Source organism: Auxenochlorella protothecoides (genome assembly GCF_000733215.1).
Source record: "Auxenochlorella protothecoides strain 0710 unplaced genomic scaffold scaffold36, whole genome shotgun sequence".
Classification (NCBI taxonomy): domain Eukaryota; kingdom Viridiplantae; phylum Chlorophyta; class Trebouxiophyceae; order Chlorellales; family Chlorellaceae; genus Auxenochlorella; species Auxenochlorella protothecoides.
Window position 1 is genome coordinate 74,875 of NW_011934143.1, and position 17,514 is coordinate 92,388.

A 17,514-nucleotide genomic window follows, 5' to 3' on the forward strand; every position below is an offset into this window, starting at 1 on the left:
GCGGGGGGAGGGAAGGGGCCGCGCGCCCTCCCCGCCCCCGGCGGCCGCCGGCGAGGCGCCTGCCATCCTGCTGCACCACCTGAGCAAGGTGTACCCAGGGGCGCACGGCTGCGACCCCAAGACGGCGGTGGACAACCTGTCCCTGGCCATCTACCGGCGCGAGTGTTTCGGCCTGCTGGGGCCCAACGGCGCAGGTGCTCCTTTCTTTTTGGTGCTGCGGGTGTGAAAAGGAGGCTGGGGCTGGATCGTCGGCTGTGTAAGGGGCGTGCCTTGCGGGGCTGGGATGCGGGCTCGGTGCGCGGCATGGATACCCTGAGCTGACAGGTGCCAGCGAGCTGGCAGCCAACCCCGGCCACCTTCGTAGTCCAGCAGCTGGACACCCCATCACCTCCCCTCCGCCCCCGACCCTCAGGCAAGACGACCACCATCCGCATGATGGAGGGTTTCCTGGAACCCTCCGACGGCGAGGTCATCGTGGGTGGGCACTCCATCCGCAACGAGATGGACACGGTGTACGGCCTGACGGGCGCCTGCCCCCAGCACGACCTGCTCTGGTCGGGGCTGACCGCGCGGGAGCACCTCATGTTTTACGGCAGGCTGAAGAACCTGGGGGGGGAAGCGCTGACCAGTGCCGTGGCCGAAGGCCTGGCCTCTGTCAACCTGACGGCGGTGGCGGACGACCTCGCAGGGAGCTACAGGTGAAGATGGAAGGAGAGGGGGGGAAGTTGGGGGGGGCGGGCGGGGATCGCACATGCACTGTGGTGCCCTGACGACAGCTATGCCTTGGGAACCAGTCCCAATGTTCCAGAGTGGCCGTGTGATCCCTCTGCCGTCCTTCCGTCAGCCAGCTGTGCATTCCTCATCCCAGCCGCCACTTCCAACACCCCTCGTCAGCGGCGGGATGAAGAGGCGGCTCTCCGTCGCCATCGCGCTCATGGGAGACCCTCTGGTGGTGTACCTGGACGAACCCTCGACCGGCCTGGACCCCGCGTCAAGGTTTGGAATGGAGGAATGAGAAGGGGGTTGGTATTGTGCCCTCCTCACTCCTGCGTGCTGGGCATGGCTATCCGTGTGCTGTCCAGGATTACTCAGCCCAGGCCGTGCTGGGTTCCCAGAGAGCACACAGGGGGGCACTTCATTCTCCTCCCCGCCCCTTTCACAGGCGGCTGCTGTGGAACGTCATCAAGAAGGCGCGGCGCGACAAGGCCGTGGTACTCACCACGCACTCCATGGAGGAGGCGGAGGCCCTGTGCGACCGGCTCGGCATCTTCGTCGGTGGGCGGCTTAGTTGCCTGGGAGATCCCAAGGTGCGCTGAGATGTAGAGGCCAGGACGGGAATGGGAGGTGCGCATAATCAGCCACTCACAGGGATCAGAACAAGAATATGGTCCATTGCATGAGGAGTAGAGCCTCTTTTTTGCAAGGAACAGCAGCCCAAGTGCCTAAACAGATGGACAATGAATCTGCAAACCTTACCTCTCCTCCCCTTGATTGCTTCCTCACTGCAGGACCTGACTGCCCGCTTCGGCGGCTATCTGTCCTTCACAATCACGACGCCCCCTCATCAGGAGGCAGCAGCAGCAGCAGTGGTCAGGGTAAGTTTTCGCGCTCATCACCTGTGAGAAGGTGGCTCGTTATTCGGCCATGTGGACACGACAGTCCCTTGCTTGCAACTTGCTCAAGAGAGCTGTATGTCGCAGCAAGTCTTTCCTGGGGTAAACTAGCAGTCAAAGGACCCTCCCACAACCCCTCTGTGTAGAGCATCTCCCCCTCTGCCCGGCCGGTGTATGCTCTGGGAGGCACCCAGAAGTTCGAGCTGCAGTTGCAGGAGACCTCGGTGGATGCAGTATTCGCCACGATGGAGGAGATCAAACTCAAGTGAGCGGTGTGAGGGGTGCTGCCAGTCCATTGATTGCCCCTGGTGCTTGCTTAAATTGAATGGACAGCGATGCTTTGATTGGCTTTGATCCACCACAGTGTTGATCCACCCCCACACATGCAGGGGTGTCTTGGATGTGATCGACTGGGGTGTGTCCAATGCCACCCTGGAGGAGGTGTTTATCAAGCTCTGCTCATCCTCTGGCATAAAACTGTCTGCCTTCACATGATCCTGCTGGCTTCTGTGTCTTTGTCCGAACAAATTGTTGTACTGACCAGATTACAGCCTGGTCCCGAAGTAGATCCTGAGATGCACAATATCTTGCGAGGCGCCCGCGCGTTTGGATCCCGGGCGCGACGGTATGTTCATCTCGTACCGCCTGAGCATTTCAAAATCCAGCCCGCTCGCCACATACATACATTGTCCCGGCATCTGTTGGTCCCCCGCTGAAGGCGACGCGGCGACAGGGAGACACCGACACGCCCTGGGCCCCACAAGTCGTTCCAGACACGGTGAGGGGGAAGCGCGGGATCTGGGGGGTTAGAGAGGACTCGATACACTGCATGAAGCCTGGAACTCTCATGAGAAGTTCATCATGGTGGGCGCGCGCCTCTTTGAAGGGTGGCTGGTTCGTCTTGTGGGTCAGCTGCCTACAGGCACTCGGGGCCAGGCAAGCGGGCGGTGCGCCATCTGCGCCTGACGCTTTTCCTTGGTGAGTTCACGAAGTTGTAATCTCATAACGAAGCCGGCGATAAGGCTCCTCCGCAGGCCATGAGTGTGGGTGACACCGCGGAGGACTGGGAAGTCCTGACGGGGGTGGACGACTCCGAAGCAGGCACTGAGCCACCCCGGAGCCCCGGTCCTTCCCTCCTAGATCTAGGTGCGACAGCGGGGCTTTGGACTTCAAGGTGCTGCACCGGCGTCTTTACTGTCCTAGAATATCGACAGGAGCCCCCAGGTCCCACCTACTTTCATTCCACTATCCTCCCACCCCTCAATAATAAAAGGCGAGGACGGCCCTCAGGAGGCGCTGCCGAGGCTCTGCCCCCCCCTGAGTCCCGACCAGGGTCTCCTGGTCGAGGTGGTGACGCCGCAGGGCTGGGAGGGGGACGTGAAGGAGGCGGCCGACCCCGCAGACCTGGCACAGAAGGACCTGACGGCCAGCTTCGTGCAGGTGACGACGCCCCCCTGCGCCGCCCAGGCCCCCCGCTCCGGCGCGACCCCGGACGCCTTTGAGGCCAGGGACAGGTGCGAGCGAGGGGAGGACGACGCGGAGCTGACCGACCGCCCCCTGCGCGTCCTGCGCGCGGAGGAGGTGGCCTCCCTCCACGCCTCCATCGACCGGGCCGAGAAGAGGTGGGTGGGCGGTCGATGAGGCGATCGACCCTGTCACCCTGCAGGTCTGCGCAGCGGCGGCAGCGAGTCAGGACCTTGTTCCCAGCAGGCCCCCGCATTGCGACCCTCAACCACCCCAATCATTCCCCTCTACACAGGGCCCTCGCCACCGAGAAGCAGCTGGCCAGCGCCCGGGATCGGCTGCGGCGCCGGGACCTGCAGCTCCAGTGCGAGTCTTTCGATGCCTGGAGGTTGAGGCGCGTGGCGCTGCTCGCCTTCTCGACGCTAGCATTCCTGGGCCTGCGCTCCGTGCTGACGCACGAGGCGGTGGTGCGCACCTCCATCGCGCCCCGTCAGCCCACCAGGTCCATGGACACCCTGTTCTGAGGTACGACTCAGTGGTCTGATATGTTGGGGGGGTTGGGTGATGAGGTGTTGGTCAGGAGTGTGTATGGAACACACGGATCACCATGGTGTGAGTGGCTGCGCTCGCAGACTCATGGCGGGCTTGAATGCAGGGTGCTTGCCCACGGCCAGGACCAGGGTTGCTTGGTACAATAGGTCACCTTCTTGATGCATCCCGAACGTGGCTGGTGCCAGGTATCTACTCAAACCCCCTCTCATCCCAAAATCTATACATTCAGAGGCACGCTGGAAGGACACACTGCACCGGCTCCAGCCCGAAATACAGCAACAAAGACCTCTGCCCTGTACCCTTGGCGCACACGCATCAATCGCCGCCCTGTATCCTGCTCCAGCGCTTCTGTCCCGAATCCCTTGTACGCCGACCCCGCCCGCGCCTGAGGCAGCGGCTGAGCGACGACGCCCCGCACGGCCAGCTGCTCACCAGCCTGAGGGCGCACAACAGCCTTTCTTTTCCCCTTTCCCCACTACTCTCCTTCCCCGTCCAGCTGCATGACGACTGCCTGCCACTCTGTGGTCGGGAGGGGGCTGTACCCTATCTGAGAAGTAGTCGCTGAGAAGATGCCGTGGGCCCGACGGTCCTGCGCACAATTTTTTGCAGCTGTATGATAGCACTCTGATCCCTCACACTACATGTGAATGATGAAGATCAAAATGCCCCTGTATGCCGGTTCCCCATGTAATCTAGCAAACGAGTGTGGCCGAGCAATGGTGTGGACATGTGCCTGGAGACTCTCGACAGAGGCCCGCCGTCTGAAATTTGATTCGAGCGACCGGAGGGATCGCTGGCTCCGTCACCATGCCGCTGGCAGGACCAAGTGTGATACCTTTTGTCGATCACTTGGACACTCAGGAGACACGAATCCTTCCTTGTGCGAGCTCCGTCTTCGATTGCGTGCAGTAGTCGGCCCGGTCCCCGTTTAAACTTCGAGATCCCCGGCACGATGGTGCTGGTGCTCGCGGTGCACACCGTGAAGGAGGTCTCCGCCACGGTGCCCTTCTCCACGATCTTGCTCCAGGACATCGTGGTGCACAAGAAGGCCCCCGCTGAGCACAAATGTCGCCAGGTAGCGAGGTGACGGGCAGGCAGTGGTAGTGTGGGAGGGCCCTTGACCCGTGGCTCTACGCGCTTGGCAGGGCCCTTGACCGCCGGCCCAGGGTGCCCGCATTGCTCAAGGTCCCCACACTGTCTGATACCCCCTCCTGACCCTCCCCACCCCCCGCAGCTGATCCCCACCTCCGGCAGCACCTCCACCAGCCTGTGGGACACCCCCGACCCCGCGGCCCTCCTGGCCTGGCTGGAGGGCGCAGTGGCGGTGGACGTGGCCCACTCCGTGCACGAGGTCCAGGAGGAGTTCGCGCTGGGGCTGGGCGACGTCGCGCGCGCGCGCGGCGCCGATGTCGTGGCGGCCGCCGGGCGCGACGTGGCTGACACGACCGGCCGCGCCGTGCTGGACCTGGACGCGCGCCTGCACCTGAGCGAGAAGGCGGGGCGCGCGGCCGACGCAGTGCGCGACAGCGCGGTGACCAAGTCCACCGTCGCGGCGCTGAACAAGGCGGGAACGCGGGTGGCCGACGTGACCACCCGCGTGCTGGAGAGCGACCGCGTGGCCGCCGCCACCGACGCCATGGGCGCGGGGTTCAAGAAGCTGGGCGCCTCCTTCACGCGCTTCGTGCGACCGGGGGAGCCGGCAGCGGCGGCCGGTGCCGGCGGCGACGCGGTGAGTATGAGATGTGGGATGGCTTGATGGGCGGGGGTGTCCTGGGGAGTTCTAGGACTGAAGATGTTGGTCTGGGAACTGTTGCCCATCCCAGCAGGGAACGCCTTCCTGCACCAGCCTGTTCGCATGGCACACCATGAGCAGTGTGCTTGTACAAGGGATCCATCCGAGCAGCCATCTTCCAGCACACTCCTGAGAATGACTCAGCTGACAAGATCCTCCCCCCCCACCCCACCACACACTCCCCATGAAGCCCCTGAGCGGTGACATGGCGACCCAGCCCGCCACCAAGCCCCCAACGCACTTCAGCTTGAACGAGGTCGATGACCCTCGCCACCCATGAGCATCCCGGCAACCAATCCTTCACCGCCATTTCATGCATGCCGTGACTGTAGAGCACTGCTCCGTACTGTGTATAGGTTTCCCTTTCCAGCAGCATCGCCTTTGTGCAATCGGTGTGTTTTCAGCCGTCGAGATGTGAATCTGCTGGAGCTGGATTCGAGCTATTGGCTGGAAACCAGCCCGTGCGTTGCGGTGGGAAAGCAGGAGCGGGATCTGATCCAGCGCACCACAGCATGCATACAGGTTTGGTTTCAAGCCTCGTGAGTCAGTACTTACGCTGATAAACCTGCTGGCAATCGATGGTGGCGAGAAGATGGGTCTCGGGACTGCACCCCGACAGGTCATGATGTGTGGGGACCGACCGCTCGGGGTGCGCAGCCTGCCTGTGCCGCGCCGACACTCGTGTGTTGAACCCAGAACCTCGTATACGACACCAAGTACATGCCGGTGGTTCCCTTGTGTCGCCCCGGGAGGTGGCAGTCGAGCGCCGCATAAGTTGCAGACCCGAACCCATAATCCTGAGACGCGGGATGGCAACAGGTATATATTGTGAATCACATGCTGATTTCTCATCGACTATACTTGAACAGGATCGTTCTATAGTTGGTACACCTAGTCTGTATTCCTCAATTCAGACAAGCTCCTCAGGATGGATGGCGATTCACAGTGGACTCGCCTGAGCGTGATGTCTGCCCGCTGACTGCCGGTGCCCTCGTGGCCTGGTGCGCGTGTGCGAGATGAGTGCCTGCCAGTGTCACATTCCGACCTGGCGGACGGCAAGCCCACATTCCGACATCCTTTTGCTTGTTTCGAGGATGCCTCTGCCCTGCACTGCTCCCACACGACATCACCGCGCCAGGATGAGGGTGTGGTCCAGCCCCGCCGCCAGCCCGGCCACCTCCTCCCCGTCCAGCATGGGCAGCAGCTCCGGATGGTGCACCTCCTCCAGCTGCCCCGTGCCCAGCCGCCCGTTGGCGCCGCTGCCCCAGCTGGCGCACATGCCGGCCATGGCCCCCGCGTGGTCGTTGTCCTTCAGCTCCGCGCCGTCCTGCTCGTCCCGTTCGTCCGTGACCAGCACCGAGTGCACGCGCCCCGCGGCCAGCAGTGCGTTCCTGGCGAGGAAAGCAGGAACGCGGTGCATATGGGGGGGGATGAGCATGAAAAGTGCTCGGTGGGCCCTCACACTCGTCTGCAGGAGGGCAATCGCTGGACCCTCCAATGCGTTGCCTGGCGTGCCTTCGAGGCGGGGCGCCGCTGGTTCCTCCCCGGTCCACGAACCTGTTGCGCGGCTGGCCGTACACGAGCTGCGGCGTGGCCACCACCTCGGCCGCCTCCCCCGCCCCGAGGCCCAGCTGGCCTGCGCCGTTCCAGCCCCAGCTGTACAGCTGGCCGCAGGGCGTGAGGGCCAGGCAGTGCCCCAGCCCCGCCGTCACCTTGGCAAAGGCGGGAGCGCCCCGCACCAGCCACGCGTCGGCCGGGCCAGGCTGGGAGGTGTGTGTGGTGGGCGCTGCGGCATTGGGACGGCCGGGCTGGGCTCTCAAAATGCCCGGCAATGGGGCGGCACCCCCTTGGCTGGCCAATGGCGCCTGGCCTGGCCTTGGAGAGCCTGACTCCCGAACGATGGTGGCCCCTCCCGCCACCCCAACCCCCACATCAGCCTCCCGCCTGCCCAGCTGTCCCAGGGAGTCGTCGCCAAAGGTGTACAGCCTGCCGTCCGCCCCAAGCGCCATGCTGTGGTCGTACCCCGCCGCCACCTGGACTATGCCGCGCCCATCCAGCGCATGCACCCGGCGCGGTGCCCAGACGCAGGCCGCCGCCAGCGCCTCCTCGTCGGCGTCCTCAGGAGGAAGCGTGTGCCCCAGCTGCCCCGCGGCCGGCCAGCCCCAGGCCCAAACCCCGCCGTCCACGGTCAGCGCCAGCGCATGGCCCCAGCCGGCGGACACCTGGGTCACGGCCGCCGCGTCCGCCAGCGCCTCCACACGACGCGGCGCCGGCGCGGCCGTCTCCCCCGGCCCCAGCCCCAGCTGGCCACGCCGGCTGGTGCCCCAGGCGTGGAGCTCGCCGTGTGTGGTCACGGCGAAGCCGACCACGCCCGAGGCGGCCAGGCGCGCGATGGGGGGTAGGCCGGGGATCGGGCCCGGGGGGGAGTGGGTGTAGGCCTCGTCTCGCTGGCGGCGGCCCAGCTGCAGGGCCTCGTTGGCGCCCCAGCTCCACACCTGGCCGCGAGCAGTGAGGGCGAAGGAGGTGTAGTGCCCCGCAGCCACGCCGATCAGGTCGGAGGGGAGGCCGGGCACGGGCTCTGGCTCGTACCAGTCCCCGGCATCGGGTCGACCGAGAGCTCCCTGGTTGGGGGGTGGGGGTGGGGGGGAAAAGGGGGCCTTGCGCGCAGGCTCCATTTGGAGGAGGCTGTTGTGTGATTTCGGGACAACCGTGGCAGGCATGACTTATATCACCCCCGCCTCCCCACAACACACATACCTGGGCGCCGGAGCCCCAGGCCAGGACCCTGAAACGACCGGGGATGTCATGGTAACAACGAAACTGTATGGCTCCTAGTATTGAAGGCGGAATGCGAGATATGCTTGAGAGCAAGCTAGCCATGCCGTCAGATCGTTCACGTGCCGAAACTGATCACTTCCAAGGGCGCCATGCCGGGGCTGCCGACACCCGGCCAGGGATCTGCATCCATGTCGGTCCAACTTAATCCTGCCATATTTGGCACGCGGCAATCGTGAACCTGTAACCCTGGCCTGGCCGTGGCCTTGCCCCAAAGCTGCCTGCGGTGCCTGCTGTGAGGCTCGCACCTGTGGGAACTCGCGAATCAAGTCGAGTAGTTGCCAGCGGGGTGGTCCTCGTGTCGACCGCGCTCTGTCAGCAGTCGTGCTGCACCAGGGACTCCCAGACATCACATTCACCCGGCTGTCGTCCAGGATCGGGGCGGTGTGTCGGCCCAGGTGCCCTGTGCTAGGTGCTCTGTCAGAGGGCTGGAGGATCCATGTGGACTTGATTCACCCCTTTGATCCCAACAAGGGTGAGTCCACCAGCCCGGGATCCCAGCAACGTTACTAGTCCTTAATTGAAAATATTTGAAGGGCCATGCACGGTGCATCACTTTCCTCTCCACCCTCCCTCAACAGCGGGCAAAAACAGTCTGTGCAGGGGTTGTAACAGTTTGCCTGGCCCTCTAAATCATCCCTCTCCCAATCTGCAGGGAGACTGCCCCATGGATCCGCAACCATCTAGCAGGGCGTCGTCGCGCCGAGCTGCCTCCCTGTCCGGCAAGAGTGGGGACGAGACATCCGACCGCCTCAGCTCCGGTAGACCGCGCCGGCAGCGGCGTCTGGCAGGTCCCCTAGATGGGCAGGCCTTCGACGCCGCCACGCCCGCCAAGCGCCCAAGGCTGCGGCGAGCCTCCCGAAGGAGGATGGAGGAGGACCGTCCGGAAAAGTCCATCTACGACAAGCTGCTGAACCGCGCCCGCCACCAGCTCTCCCGCATCAGGTGACTGGCGGGGAGGGTGGTGTGGTGGAGGGAGCGCCTGAATCTCTACATGCAAGTCGGACGCAGCGTGTGCACTGCAGCAGGAGGTCCAATCCTTGGAGTGATCGGCCCGAGTGATCTGACTCGTGTGTGGCCCTGCACACTATGCGCCGTCCGCGTTCCGCCTGTACCGTCCTCAGGCAGGAGCAGGCGCTGGTTGATGCCTATGCGGCGGACGGCTGGCGGGGGGCGGCACGCGAGAAGGTGAGACCCCTGCAGGAGATCCAGCGCGCCAAGGACCAGATCCGGAGGTGCCGCGAGATCGTGCGGGAGTGTGTCAGGACCTGCGAGGAGGCAGGTGGGTGTCGGGTCGCTAGAGCTTCATTCCATTCAGAGGATGTGACACTGCCGCTGTGCTTGGTGCCATGCCTGTCAGGCACGCCTCAGTAGCCGGTGTGATTACATTACTTCCCCACCCACACACAGAGGGAGACACCCCAATCCCAGCCAGCTGCTTTGATGAGGAGGGGGAGCTCGACTCGGACGCCATCTTCTGCGCCAAGTGCGGAAATCGGGAAGCTGACGACGTGAGTTCCACACGTTGGCAGGGGCCCAGAACTGAGCGGAAAGAGGGAAGGGCGGTGAGCATCCAATTCTACGGGCCCGTCAAGGCACCTGTTCCCTCCGGTGCCCCTCTGGGTTTGTTTCCCCCCCTGCAGAACATCTCCTCGCCCCGCCCACCCCGATGATGCCTGCGCGGCCACTCAATGCCCCCACCCGCCCACTGCCGACAGGACAACGACATCGTTCTGTGCGACGGTCCTTGCAACCGAGCCTACCACTGCAAGTGCATCGTGCCGCCCCTGGACGTCAGCACCCTGACAGAGGATGAGGGCTGGCTGTGCCCTGCCTGCGACCACAAGGTGAGCCGCGGGGGGGCGGGGGCCTGGGCAGTGCTCATGACTTCAGGGTTTCATGATTCAATAAGGGGACCCTGGGTCGCCTGTCCCGGGGGAGTGTATTGAAGAGCGTAAGGCCAGGTGTCCCCCGATCTGCCACCCTTCCCCACCTCCTCTTCACCTCCTTTATCGCCATAGGTGGACATCCTGTCGCTCATCAATGACGAGTTCGACACGGAGTATGGGCTGGAGGACGGGTGGCAGCAGATCCTGGAGCCTGGCAGCCTCCCTGCCAGTGACGGGGCCGAGGAGGGGGAGGCTGTGGCCGTGGGCGAGGGCGGCGCGGGCTTGCTAGTGGGCGGCGCCGACCTGCCTTCGGAGGACGAGGAGGATTCGGATTTCGAGGGGTGAGGAGCAGGGGGAGTGGTATGGGCTCTGGTGCATGCACCCTCTGCACGGATCGACACAAGGGCAGCGCTGCAGGGTGCCCATCTGTTTGACCTGCACTGTGCCTCCTGGCCTCTTCTCCGATCGCAGTGACAGCAGCTCTGACTCGGGAGTAGCGTCCCAGGCGAGCGAGGATGGACGGAGGGGCGAGGGAGCCGGGGCCGCAACGGCGTCACCGGGCTCAGACCCCACCTCCCTCCCCTCCAGCCCCGCCTCCCAGCGATCGGACGCGAGCTCCGGCTCCAGCGGCCTCGATTCGGAGGGCAGCCTGGGGTCACTGGGCGAGGGCGTGCGGCAGGACCTGGGGCGGCGCCGCCCGGGGCGCCCCGCGTCCAGCCTCGCGAACAGCTCCGCGGGCGTCGGGCCCGAGGACCCAGAAGCGCAGACGCTGGTGGTCGAGGGCCGGCGCAGGCGTGCGCAAGTGGACTACCGAGCCCTGCATGCCGCTATGTTTGGCACGGTGGGTCAGGGCGAGGCCCATGCTGGTCATGGCTCATGGTCTGTACAAAGGCCGCTGCTCCTGATAAATAAGAGGGTGGGGTTGTTGCTTCGTTGGGCCTCCAGAGTCTTCTCGCATACAAGCTTTCCCGCAGCATTCTTCACACCCTGCCATCACCCCCGCCTCGCAGGCAGAGGCGGAGGATGGCTCTGGAGAGGAGGACGAGGTGTGGTCGCCCCGCACGCAACCGGGGCTGGCCCTGGAGTCTCCAGGCTAGCCTACGACGTGGGCGGGGCTCTCTGTTAAGAGCCTGCTGCTGCAGGATGTTGGCGACCCTGGCTGCCGAACGTCGGTCTCAGGGGCCTTGTGTGGCGATGCCGCTCATCGCTCGACGACGCTCGGACCCCGACCCTGCTAATCCTCGACATACAGGGAGCCGTGTACTTGCAGACTGAAAAAGATGCCGTATCGAGTGTCAGAGGGAGCCGAGGACAAGGTGGACAAGGGAGGGAAGCCGTGACCTGCCACCCAGTATCACAGGAGTAGGCACGTAGAGGGTTGGGTCCCAGCAGGGTGGAGAATGGGGACATGCACGGGCTGCGGGAGGTGAGGGGATGCTCACGGAGGTAGGGAGGGGGATTGGGAGGGGAGGGAAGACATGCCAGGATGTGACGGGGCCCTCTCGGCAGCGGCGGCTGTGAGATGCTTGGCAAGGTGCGGCCCCCGCACGCTTCATGGCTGCTGGTAGTACCCCTGAGGAGGTTTGGGGAGGGGGAGGGGGTCACGGAGAGTGGCGAGCGTTGTGCACGGCGTCCACCGCACTGCCCCCCATGGGGCATTCGGCCCTCCCCCCTGATCCACCTGGTGGTGCGGCGGGGGAGGCGGGGGGTACCCCTGGTACTGCTGCGGGTGATAGTACCCCCCATAGGCTGCGTAGGGCTGCGGGGCCATCGCCCCGCCCCAGGACCCCGGCGGCGGGTAGCCAGGGTAACCCCCCGGCCGCGCCTGGTACTGCTGCTGCTGCTGCTGCGTGGCGGGGTGGCCGCCCGGCCTGCCATAACCCTGCTGCGGCGCGGCGCCGCCCTGCCGTGGCGCGCCCTGCCTCGGCACGTACTGCTGCGCGTACTGCTGCGCCGGCGCCGGCTGGCCGCCCTGCTGACCGCCGGCGGCGCCCGGCGCCGCCGCCCCATGCGTCGGCGTGGGCGTGGGTGGTGTGGTGCCGGGCGGGTACTGCACGAAGTCGCGGGACCGCTCGCCGGGGCGGATGACCAGGTCGTTGTGGCGCGAGTAGACCAGGCGCATGACGTTGGCGCCGTCGCCGTACATGGGGTGGCCCTCCAGCGCCGCCTTGGCCGCGGTGGCGGTCGACTGCTCCGCATACTGCAGGATTTGTTATCAGAGGGGGGGAGAGGAGGGGGGCCATCAATCAGCGGCATGCTTTACGGTGGTTGCATTGTGCAGCAGTGCACACAACCACTCACAACGGGCAGCCCGGCCTGCCTGCCCTCACCCTGATGACATGTGCATGACCCTCCCACTCCCACGCCCCAGCCCCCCTTCGTCTGGGTCGATACTCCCCCTCGCCAGGGCCCATTCCCCAGCTCGCCCCTCTCCCAAGGCAGAACAACGAAAAGGGTGCCCTGCGACCCACTCGATTCCCGTTTTCCACACACCTGCACCAGGGCCACGATTCGCGCGTCGCGCTCGTAGGTGTGGATCTTCTGCACCGCGCCGTAGGTGGAGCAGATGGTATGCAGCCCCTCCAGGGTCACGGGGTAGGTGGCCTGGTCAAAGGTGATGCTGAGCACGCGCGTGGCGCCGCCCGCGTCGGCGGCTGGGACCAGGGAGCTGATGTAGGCGCGGTTGGGCTCGCCCCAGGCCAGCTCGGGGCGCGTGAAGTCACGCGTGTGCGCCGACTGCACGGGGATGACCAGGTTGCGCGCGGAGCAGTACTGCAGGCCCTCCACCAGCGGCGCGTCCCCCGGCGCGGCGGGGGCGGCGCCGGGGTCAAACGCGCCGGCGGGGAGCCGTGCGCCGGCCAGGCCGCCCTTCGCGGCCTGCGCCTGCGCCGCGTCGCCGTACTGGACGAAGGCTAGTACCTCGCTGGGCCCCTGCGGCTGCAGCGCCATCTTCAGCACGGGGCCAAAGGCCGCGAACACCGCGTTCAGCACCTCCAGCGTCAGCAACGGGGCCAAGGTTTCCTGGAGCGGGGGGGGGGAAGGGGGGAAGAGCTCTTTGGGAGGGTTGGAAGCACGCGAGGGAGGGCAGGATGAGGAGTCCCGGTTGACAGAAGAAAGGGACCTGGGGGGCCGTGTGCCAGCATGACACCGGCGCCCTAACTTCGGGCTCTGATATGGGTGTCCGCGCGCACTCGGTGCCTCGCCGGGCAGCCGCCAGGGATCAAGCAGGAGCATGCAAGGAGGTGGGCCATCCATCAGCCGCAAATCAAGCACACGAGGGACAGACCACTTTGAGGAATGTAGCAGAATAGATGCCCCACCCACCATACCGAGATGTGGGTGATGCGGGCCATGACGACGGGGGAGGGGCTGGTGTAGGAGGAGGTGACATTGGTGAGGTGTCGCGCCCCGCGTAGGCCATGAACACCGGCCGGCCCCGCAGCTGGCAGATGGGACGGGAAGGCGTGTGTCAGCGGGGGTGTTGCGCATGTGGGAGGGGCGGGAGGGTGCCCTGGCGCCTGGATGCCTGAGACTCATGGTGAGCCTGCCAGGCGCACCTCCAGTGCAGGCGGAGGCACTCAGGCGCTGCATCCCACACGTATGCCAGTCATTGCCAGGGACATTGCACCGATTGGCGTCAAGATCGAAGACCCCTAGTGGCAACCCCTGTCACCAACTTGATCACCAACTCAGCAAGGCAATCACTGTTCTGACCCCCTGGCATCCCTCACCCTTGCTGGGTCGGCGGGGCCTTGATACCGGGTGACAATGGCGATGGAGGAGTCCAGCTCAGCGAATTCCACAAACGCCTGGTTTTTCTTCTCCCCAATCCGTCCCTTGACTGCGATCACGCTGCCGAACTCGCTGCACATTTCTATGATCTCCTCGTCCGTCACCTCGAAGGGCAGGTTGCGCACATGGATGACCTGGCACGGAGGTTGGAACATATGATGTCCTTCAACCAAAGGCCATCGGTCACGGCTGGTCACACAGCCACACTACATTCGCGCATCGGTACAAACCCTGCGCAGGCAATCCCTCGAGACCAACACCAATACCATCGCCAATACCTTGGTGGGCTGGGAAAACTGAGCATGGGTGTGATTATCATAGTACATGGCTGCCAAGTCACCCTCTGATGACGATTGGCGCAATGATAGGGACGTTTACCAATGGTCCAGGCAGCAGTGCTGTATCCGGCCTCCCCAGAGTAGAGGTCCGGCACGCGACGACACTCCCCGGGAAAAGAAGGGAAATACTCACTGATGCATGCAATCACTTGGTGCTCTGTGTCGTACCATGCATCGGAGGGGGGAACCTCTCAGCATTGGGGTTAGGACGCATGCCCCCATTTCTTTCTCAAGCGGCTAGCAGGTCAGCCGGCCTCCTCCCCTCCTCATGGGGCGATCCAACAGCCAGCGACACCGACAGCTCTTCCCGGGAGCATGTCGACATGATGCGGCACCACACTGATCGCCTTCAATTTCTGCCACAATGAGTCAAAATATTATTTGTTGAGCGCCTCGACCTTTGCATGGGCCGTGCTTCTCCATGGAGTGCACGCGCCTCTTCCGTACCGTGAAGCTTTCCAAATGCAGCATGCAGGCGTTGAGGACGCCGACAACGTGTCAGGCTGTGAGATTATGGGAGGTTGGAATTACATTGACGCTCCTGCAACATAAGAGGGCGCCACGCAAGACGAGTGGTCAGGGCCGGGTGTCGGCAGTGCTCCCCATGTCAGGCCTGAGCACTCGTGACGAGGACTGTGCAGAGACTGCCGTCATGGAGGCTGGAGATGGTGGGGATCCCACCTCCGACATAGTTTTGGAGCAAGTGACATATGAGGTGGGGCAAATGGGTGGCGACACGGGACATGTGCACTGAAGAGTGGCAGCAAGACTGGCGCTCATACTGTTTGGCAAGTGTGGGGCATCAAGAACCAGATGCTGTCCCACGCATCTTCCTTCCTAGAGTAACACTACCTGCCCTACGTTTGATGGACACCTCCACAGGCTGGCGTGTACAAGGCTGTGGGGAGCTTCCTGACAGCTGCCAGCCCGCCCACTGTGTACGACCTCCTCACAGACTACCCTACTCTGCCCCGGATCTTCACCAGCATCGCCGAGTGCAGGGAGGAGGCAGGGAAGGAGGGGGACTCACTCCTGCGACAGGTGATGCTTGGTCGGCTGCTCCCCCGCATCAAGGGCTGGCGGCTCGGTCCTCGTGTGAATGAGATCACCTGTTGCGGCTGACAACCCCCTGGCCCCTGCCTCGAGCGATCCCGCTGGGGAAAATACAGCTTAATACTGCCCTGCCGGCCCACAGCGCAGCCCCACCCCGCCCCGCCGGTACCCCCTGCCTCCGCAGACCTGCCTCTGGGAGTTCCTCGGCTTCTCCGGCCAGTTTGACAGCCTGCTGCGTGTGAGCGAGGACCCAGCCATGCACCGCGTCAGCTTCAGCCTCGTCCCCGGCCAGTCCGGGTTCCTGGCGGACCTGACAGGCACCTGGTCGGTGCAGGCCGCGCCGGGCGACGCGGGGCTGACCAGGACGCAGTACAGCCTGGCGGTACACCTCGCCAGCAAGCCGCCGCACGCCATCGGGTCCCTGGCCAAGGCCATCTTTGCGTCTCAGGTGATGGTTATCTGGAGGGGTGTGTAACGAGGGGCTCCAGGTGTGCACGTTGGCCCAGGGACCGGTTGCGGGCAGGGCGATGGTCGCCCATCGGGCTGCTCGACGCGGCGGTGTCCCGTTTCGAGGGGCATCCGTCTCCCAGGGCATCTGCGCACGCACGCGGTTCGCTAGCACGAGCCGTTGCAACAGCGTGCCCCCCCTCCCCACAATCACGCCCCTACACCCTGCAGGTGAAGGCCATGCTGTCGGATCTGCAGCAGGCGGTGGGTCGGTGAGGACCCCAGGATGAGCTTGCCAAACCCTGGCGCACCTTTGGCCTCGCCCGTTTGCCGCCCACTGTCCAGCCCCGTCTCCTTCTCCCGTGCCTGAGCCCATGTTTCAAGTCAGGCAGACCGACACGGTGGTGTGTGCAAGGTGAAATCTGTGCCCGTGGGGGCCACAGGGGCATGGCGTGGGGGGGGGGGGTGCACAAGAGGAAGCATCAATGTCAAAAGGGACGGTGATTTGAGGGGTGGACATCAACTGGTGGATGGGTGTAGCAAGCTGCTGATCGTGTGTCAGAGGGCCCGGGGGGGGCCAGATGTTTTCCATCCGGGCCCCTGGGCGACATGGGGGTTCTGAAGTCTCCAGAGCCCCAGCATGTGGGTTGGGTTGCAGCATTGGATGAAGGGGGGGGGGGGGGGGCGCGGGGGCAACAGTTGGCGGAAGGCTCGAGGGGCAACAGTTGGCGGAAGGCTCGAGGGGCAACAGTTGGCGGAAGGCTCGAGGGGCAACAGTTGGCGGAAGGCTCGAGGGGCGGTGAGTGGGTCTTGCTGGTGCGACCCCAGGGCAGCCGCCGAGGATCGGAGTGGGCGGGTGGCAACATCGCCGGGTGGCGTGAGGGTGGGGGGATGGGGGCGTGCGGGCCCCTGCCCTTCTCTTCTCTCTGGACAGCGCGCGCCACCCCCGCGCCTGCGTCAGAAGAGGAGCTCGTAGACGCTGGAGGCGCGGAGGACGGGCCGGTACGAGTCCATGGTCTCGTTGAGCATTCGGTCGGCAGCGGCGCGCTCGCGCTCGCGGTCCTCGCGCCTGCGCTCGGCCCACGCCTGCGGGTGCCGCGCCGCGATGAGCTTGCCCACCTCGCGCAGCGACACCGCGCCGCGGTAGACGTCGGGCTGGCGGCACTCGGGGCAGACGCTGCGCCGCGGCACGTGGCTGACGATGGAGGAGAAGGTGCCCATGGCGCGCCCGAACCCCGCGGCCTCCAGCACGCAGCGCTTGCAGAACTTGTGCCCGCACACCAGCCCCACCGGCTTGTACATCACCTCCAGGCAGATGGGGCAGGCCAGGTCGGCCTCGCGGAAGCGCGTGCGCGGCCGCGCCGCGTCGCCGCCGGACGACCGCGCCGCGCCGGGGGCGGGGGTCGGGCCCGAGGCCACGGCGTAGGGCCCTTCGCCGCCCGGGCGCCCCGCCGAGCGCGGCGCGGAGGAGGCCGCGCCGCTGGGCTCCGACAGGATGGCCGACAGCGCGCGGCTGTCGGCGCTGCGCGCGGTGGGGGACAGCCCCTCCCACTCCACGTCGCTGGAGTCCAGCAGGAAGCTGGGCGACTCGCAGATGGCCGCCAGGCCCTCGTCGCGCTGCAGGCGCAGGCTGCTGGTGGTCACGAAGGACGGCGCGGCGGAGGGGCGGAGGGGGCCTGCGCCCCCGCGTCCCCGGTACTTTGGCGTGGTGGGGGGCGACGGCGCCGCCGGCCACCGCC

At 65.2% G+C, this 17,514-nt stretch overlaps 8 protein-coding genes across 8 annotated transcripts in view; 5 read left to right on the forward strand and 3 right to left on the reverse strand.

Annotated features, from left to right (window-relative positions):
• The window catches only part of F751_3310 (ABC transporter A family member 7), a gene marked incomplete at both ends in the record, with an annotated part of 10,320 nt that extends 8,212 nt beyond the window's left edge, over window positions 1–2,108 (forward strand). Inside the window, 7 exons of the mRNA XM_011397687.1 lie at window positions 85–194; window positions 413–698; window positions 895–996; window positions 1,163–1,307; window positions 1,509–1,595; window positions 1,760–1,878; window positions 2,003–2,108. Of these exons, the coding sequence (XP_011395989.1) occupies window positions 85–194; window positions 413–698; window positions 895–996; window positions 1,163–1,307; window positions 1,509–1,595; window positions 1,760–1,878; window positions 2,003–2,108 (955 nt within the window). The remainder of the gene's footprint in view (window positions 1–84; window positions 195–412; window positions 699–894; window positions 997–1,162; window positions 1,308–1,508; window positions 1,596–1,759; window positions 1,879–2,002) is intronic.
• Window positions 2,109–2,650: 542 nt separating this feature from the next.
• On the forward strand, window positions 2,651–3,601 carry F751_3311 (hypothetical protein; the record flags this gene model as incomplete). Its single annotated transcript, XM_011397688.1, has 3 exons — window positions 2,651–2,759; window positions 2,887–3,235; window positions 3,373–3,601. The coding sequence occupies 3 exons, from the start codon at window positions 2,651–2,653 to the stop codon at window positions 3,599–3,601; spliced, it is 687 nt and encodes a 228-aa protein (XP_011395990.1).
• Window positions 3,602–4,581: 980 nt separating this feature from the next.
• F751_3312 (hypothetical protein) lies at window positions 4,582–5,701 on the forward strand (the record flags this gene model as incomplete). The annotated part of the gene is made up of 3 exons (XM_011397689.1): window positions 4,582–4,704; window positions 4,864–5,358; window positions 5,612–5,701. 3 exons carry the CDS (start codon window positions 4,582–4,584, stop codon window positions 5,699–5,701), a joined length of 708 nt encoding a protein of 235 aa, XP_011395991.1.
• Window positions 5,702–6,547: 846 nt separating this feature from the next.
• On the reverse strand, window positions 6,548–8,228 carry F751_3313 (putative E3 ubiquitin-protein ligase HERC3; the record flags this gene model as incomplete). The annotated part of the gene is made up of 4 exons (XM_011397690.1): window positions 6,548–6,812; window positions 6,979–7,184; window positions 7,353–8,042; window positions 8,175–8,228. The coding sequence occupies 4 exons, from the start codon at window positions 8,226–8,228 to the stop codon at window positions 6,548–6,550; spliced, it is 1,215 nt and encodes a 404-aa protein (XP_011395992.1).
• A 695-nt stretch (window positions 8,229–8,923) lies between these two features.
• On the forward strand, window positions 8,924–11,242 carry F751_3314 (Homeobox protein HAT3.1; the record flags this gene model as incomplete). Its single annotated transcript, XM_011397691.1, has 7 exons — window positions 8,924–9,201; window positions 9,381–9,538; window positions 9,667–9,767; window positions 9,975–10,103; window positions 10,278–10,486; window positions 10,863–10,986; window positions 11,156–11,242. The coding sequence occupies 7 exons, from the start codon at window positions 8,924–8,926 to the stop codon at window positions 11,240–11,242; spliced, it is 1,086 nt and encodes a 361-aa protein (XP_011395993.1).
• A 455-nt stretch (window positions 11,243–11,697) lies between these two features.
• Window positions 11,698–14,263, reverse strand: F751_3315 (Polypyrimidine tract-binding protein-like protein 1; the record flags this gene model as incomplete). The annotated part of the gene is made up of 7 exons (XM_011397692.1): window positions 11,698–11,718; window positions 11,827–12,090; window positions 12,202–12,345; window positions 12,639–12,926; window positions 13,065–13,166; window positions 13,877–14,071; window positions 14,216–14,263. The coding sequence occupies 7 exons, from the start codon at window positions 14,261–14,263 to the stop codon at window positions 11,698–11,700; spliced, it is 1,062 nt and encodes a 353-aa protein (XP_011395994.1).
• A 616-nt stretch (window positions 14,264–14,879) lies between these two features.
• Window positions 14,880–16,051, forward strand: F751_3316 (hypothetical protein; the record flags this gene model as incomplete). The annotated part of the gene is made up of 4 exons (XM_011397693.1): window positions 14,880–14,990; window positions 15,158–15,316; window positions 15,513–15,776; window positions 16,007–16,051. 4 exons carry the CDS (start codon window positions 14,880–14,882, stop codon window positions 16,049–16,051), a joined length of 579 nt encoding a protein of 192 aa, XP_011395995.1.
• A 681-nt stretch (window positions 16,052–16,732) lies between these two features.
• The window catches only part of F751_3317 (putative E3 ubiquitin-protein ligase BAH1-like protein), a gene marked incomplete at both ends in the record, with an annotated part of 4,483 nt that continues 3,701 nt past the window's right edge, over window positions 16,733–17,514 (reverse strand). The window contains one exon of the mRNA XM_011397694.1: window positions 16,733–17,110. Within this exon, the coding sequence (XP_011395996.1) occupies window positions 16,733–17,110 (378 nt within the window). The remainder of the gene's footprint in view (window positions 17,111–17,514) is intronic.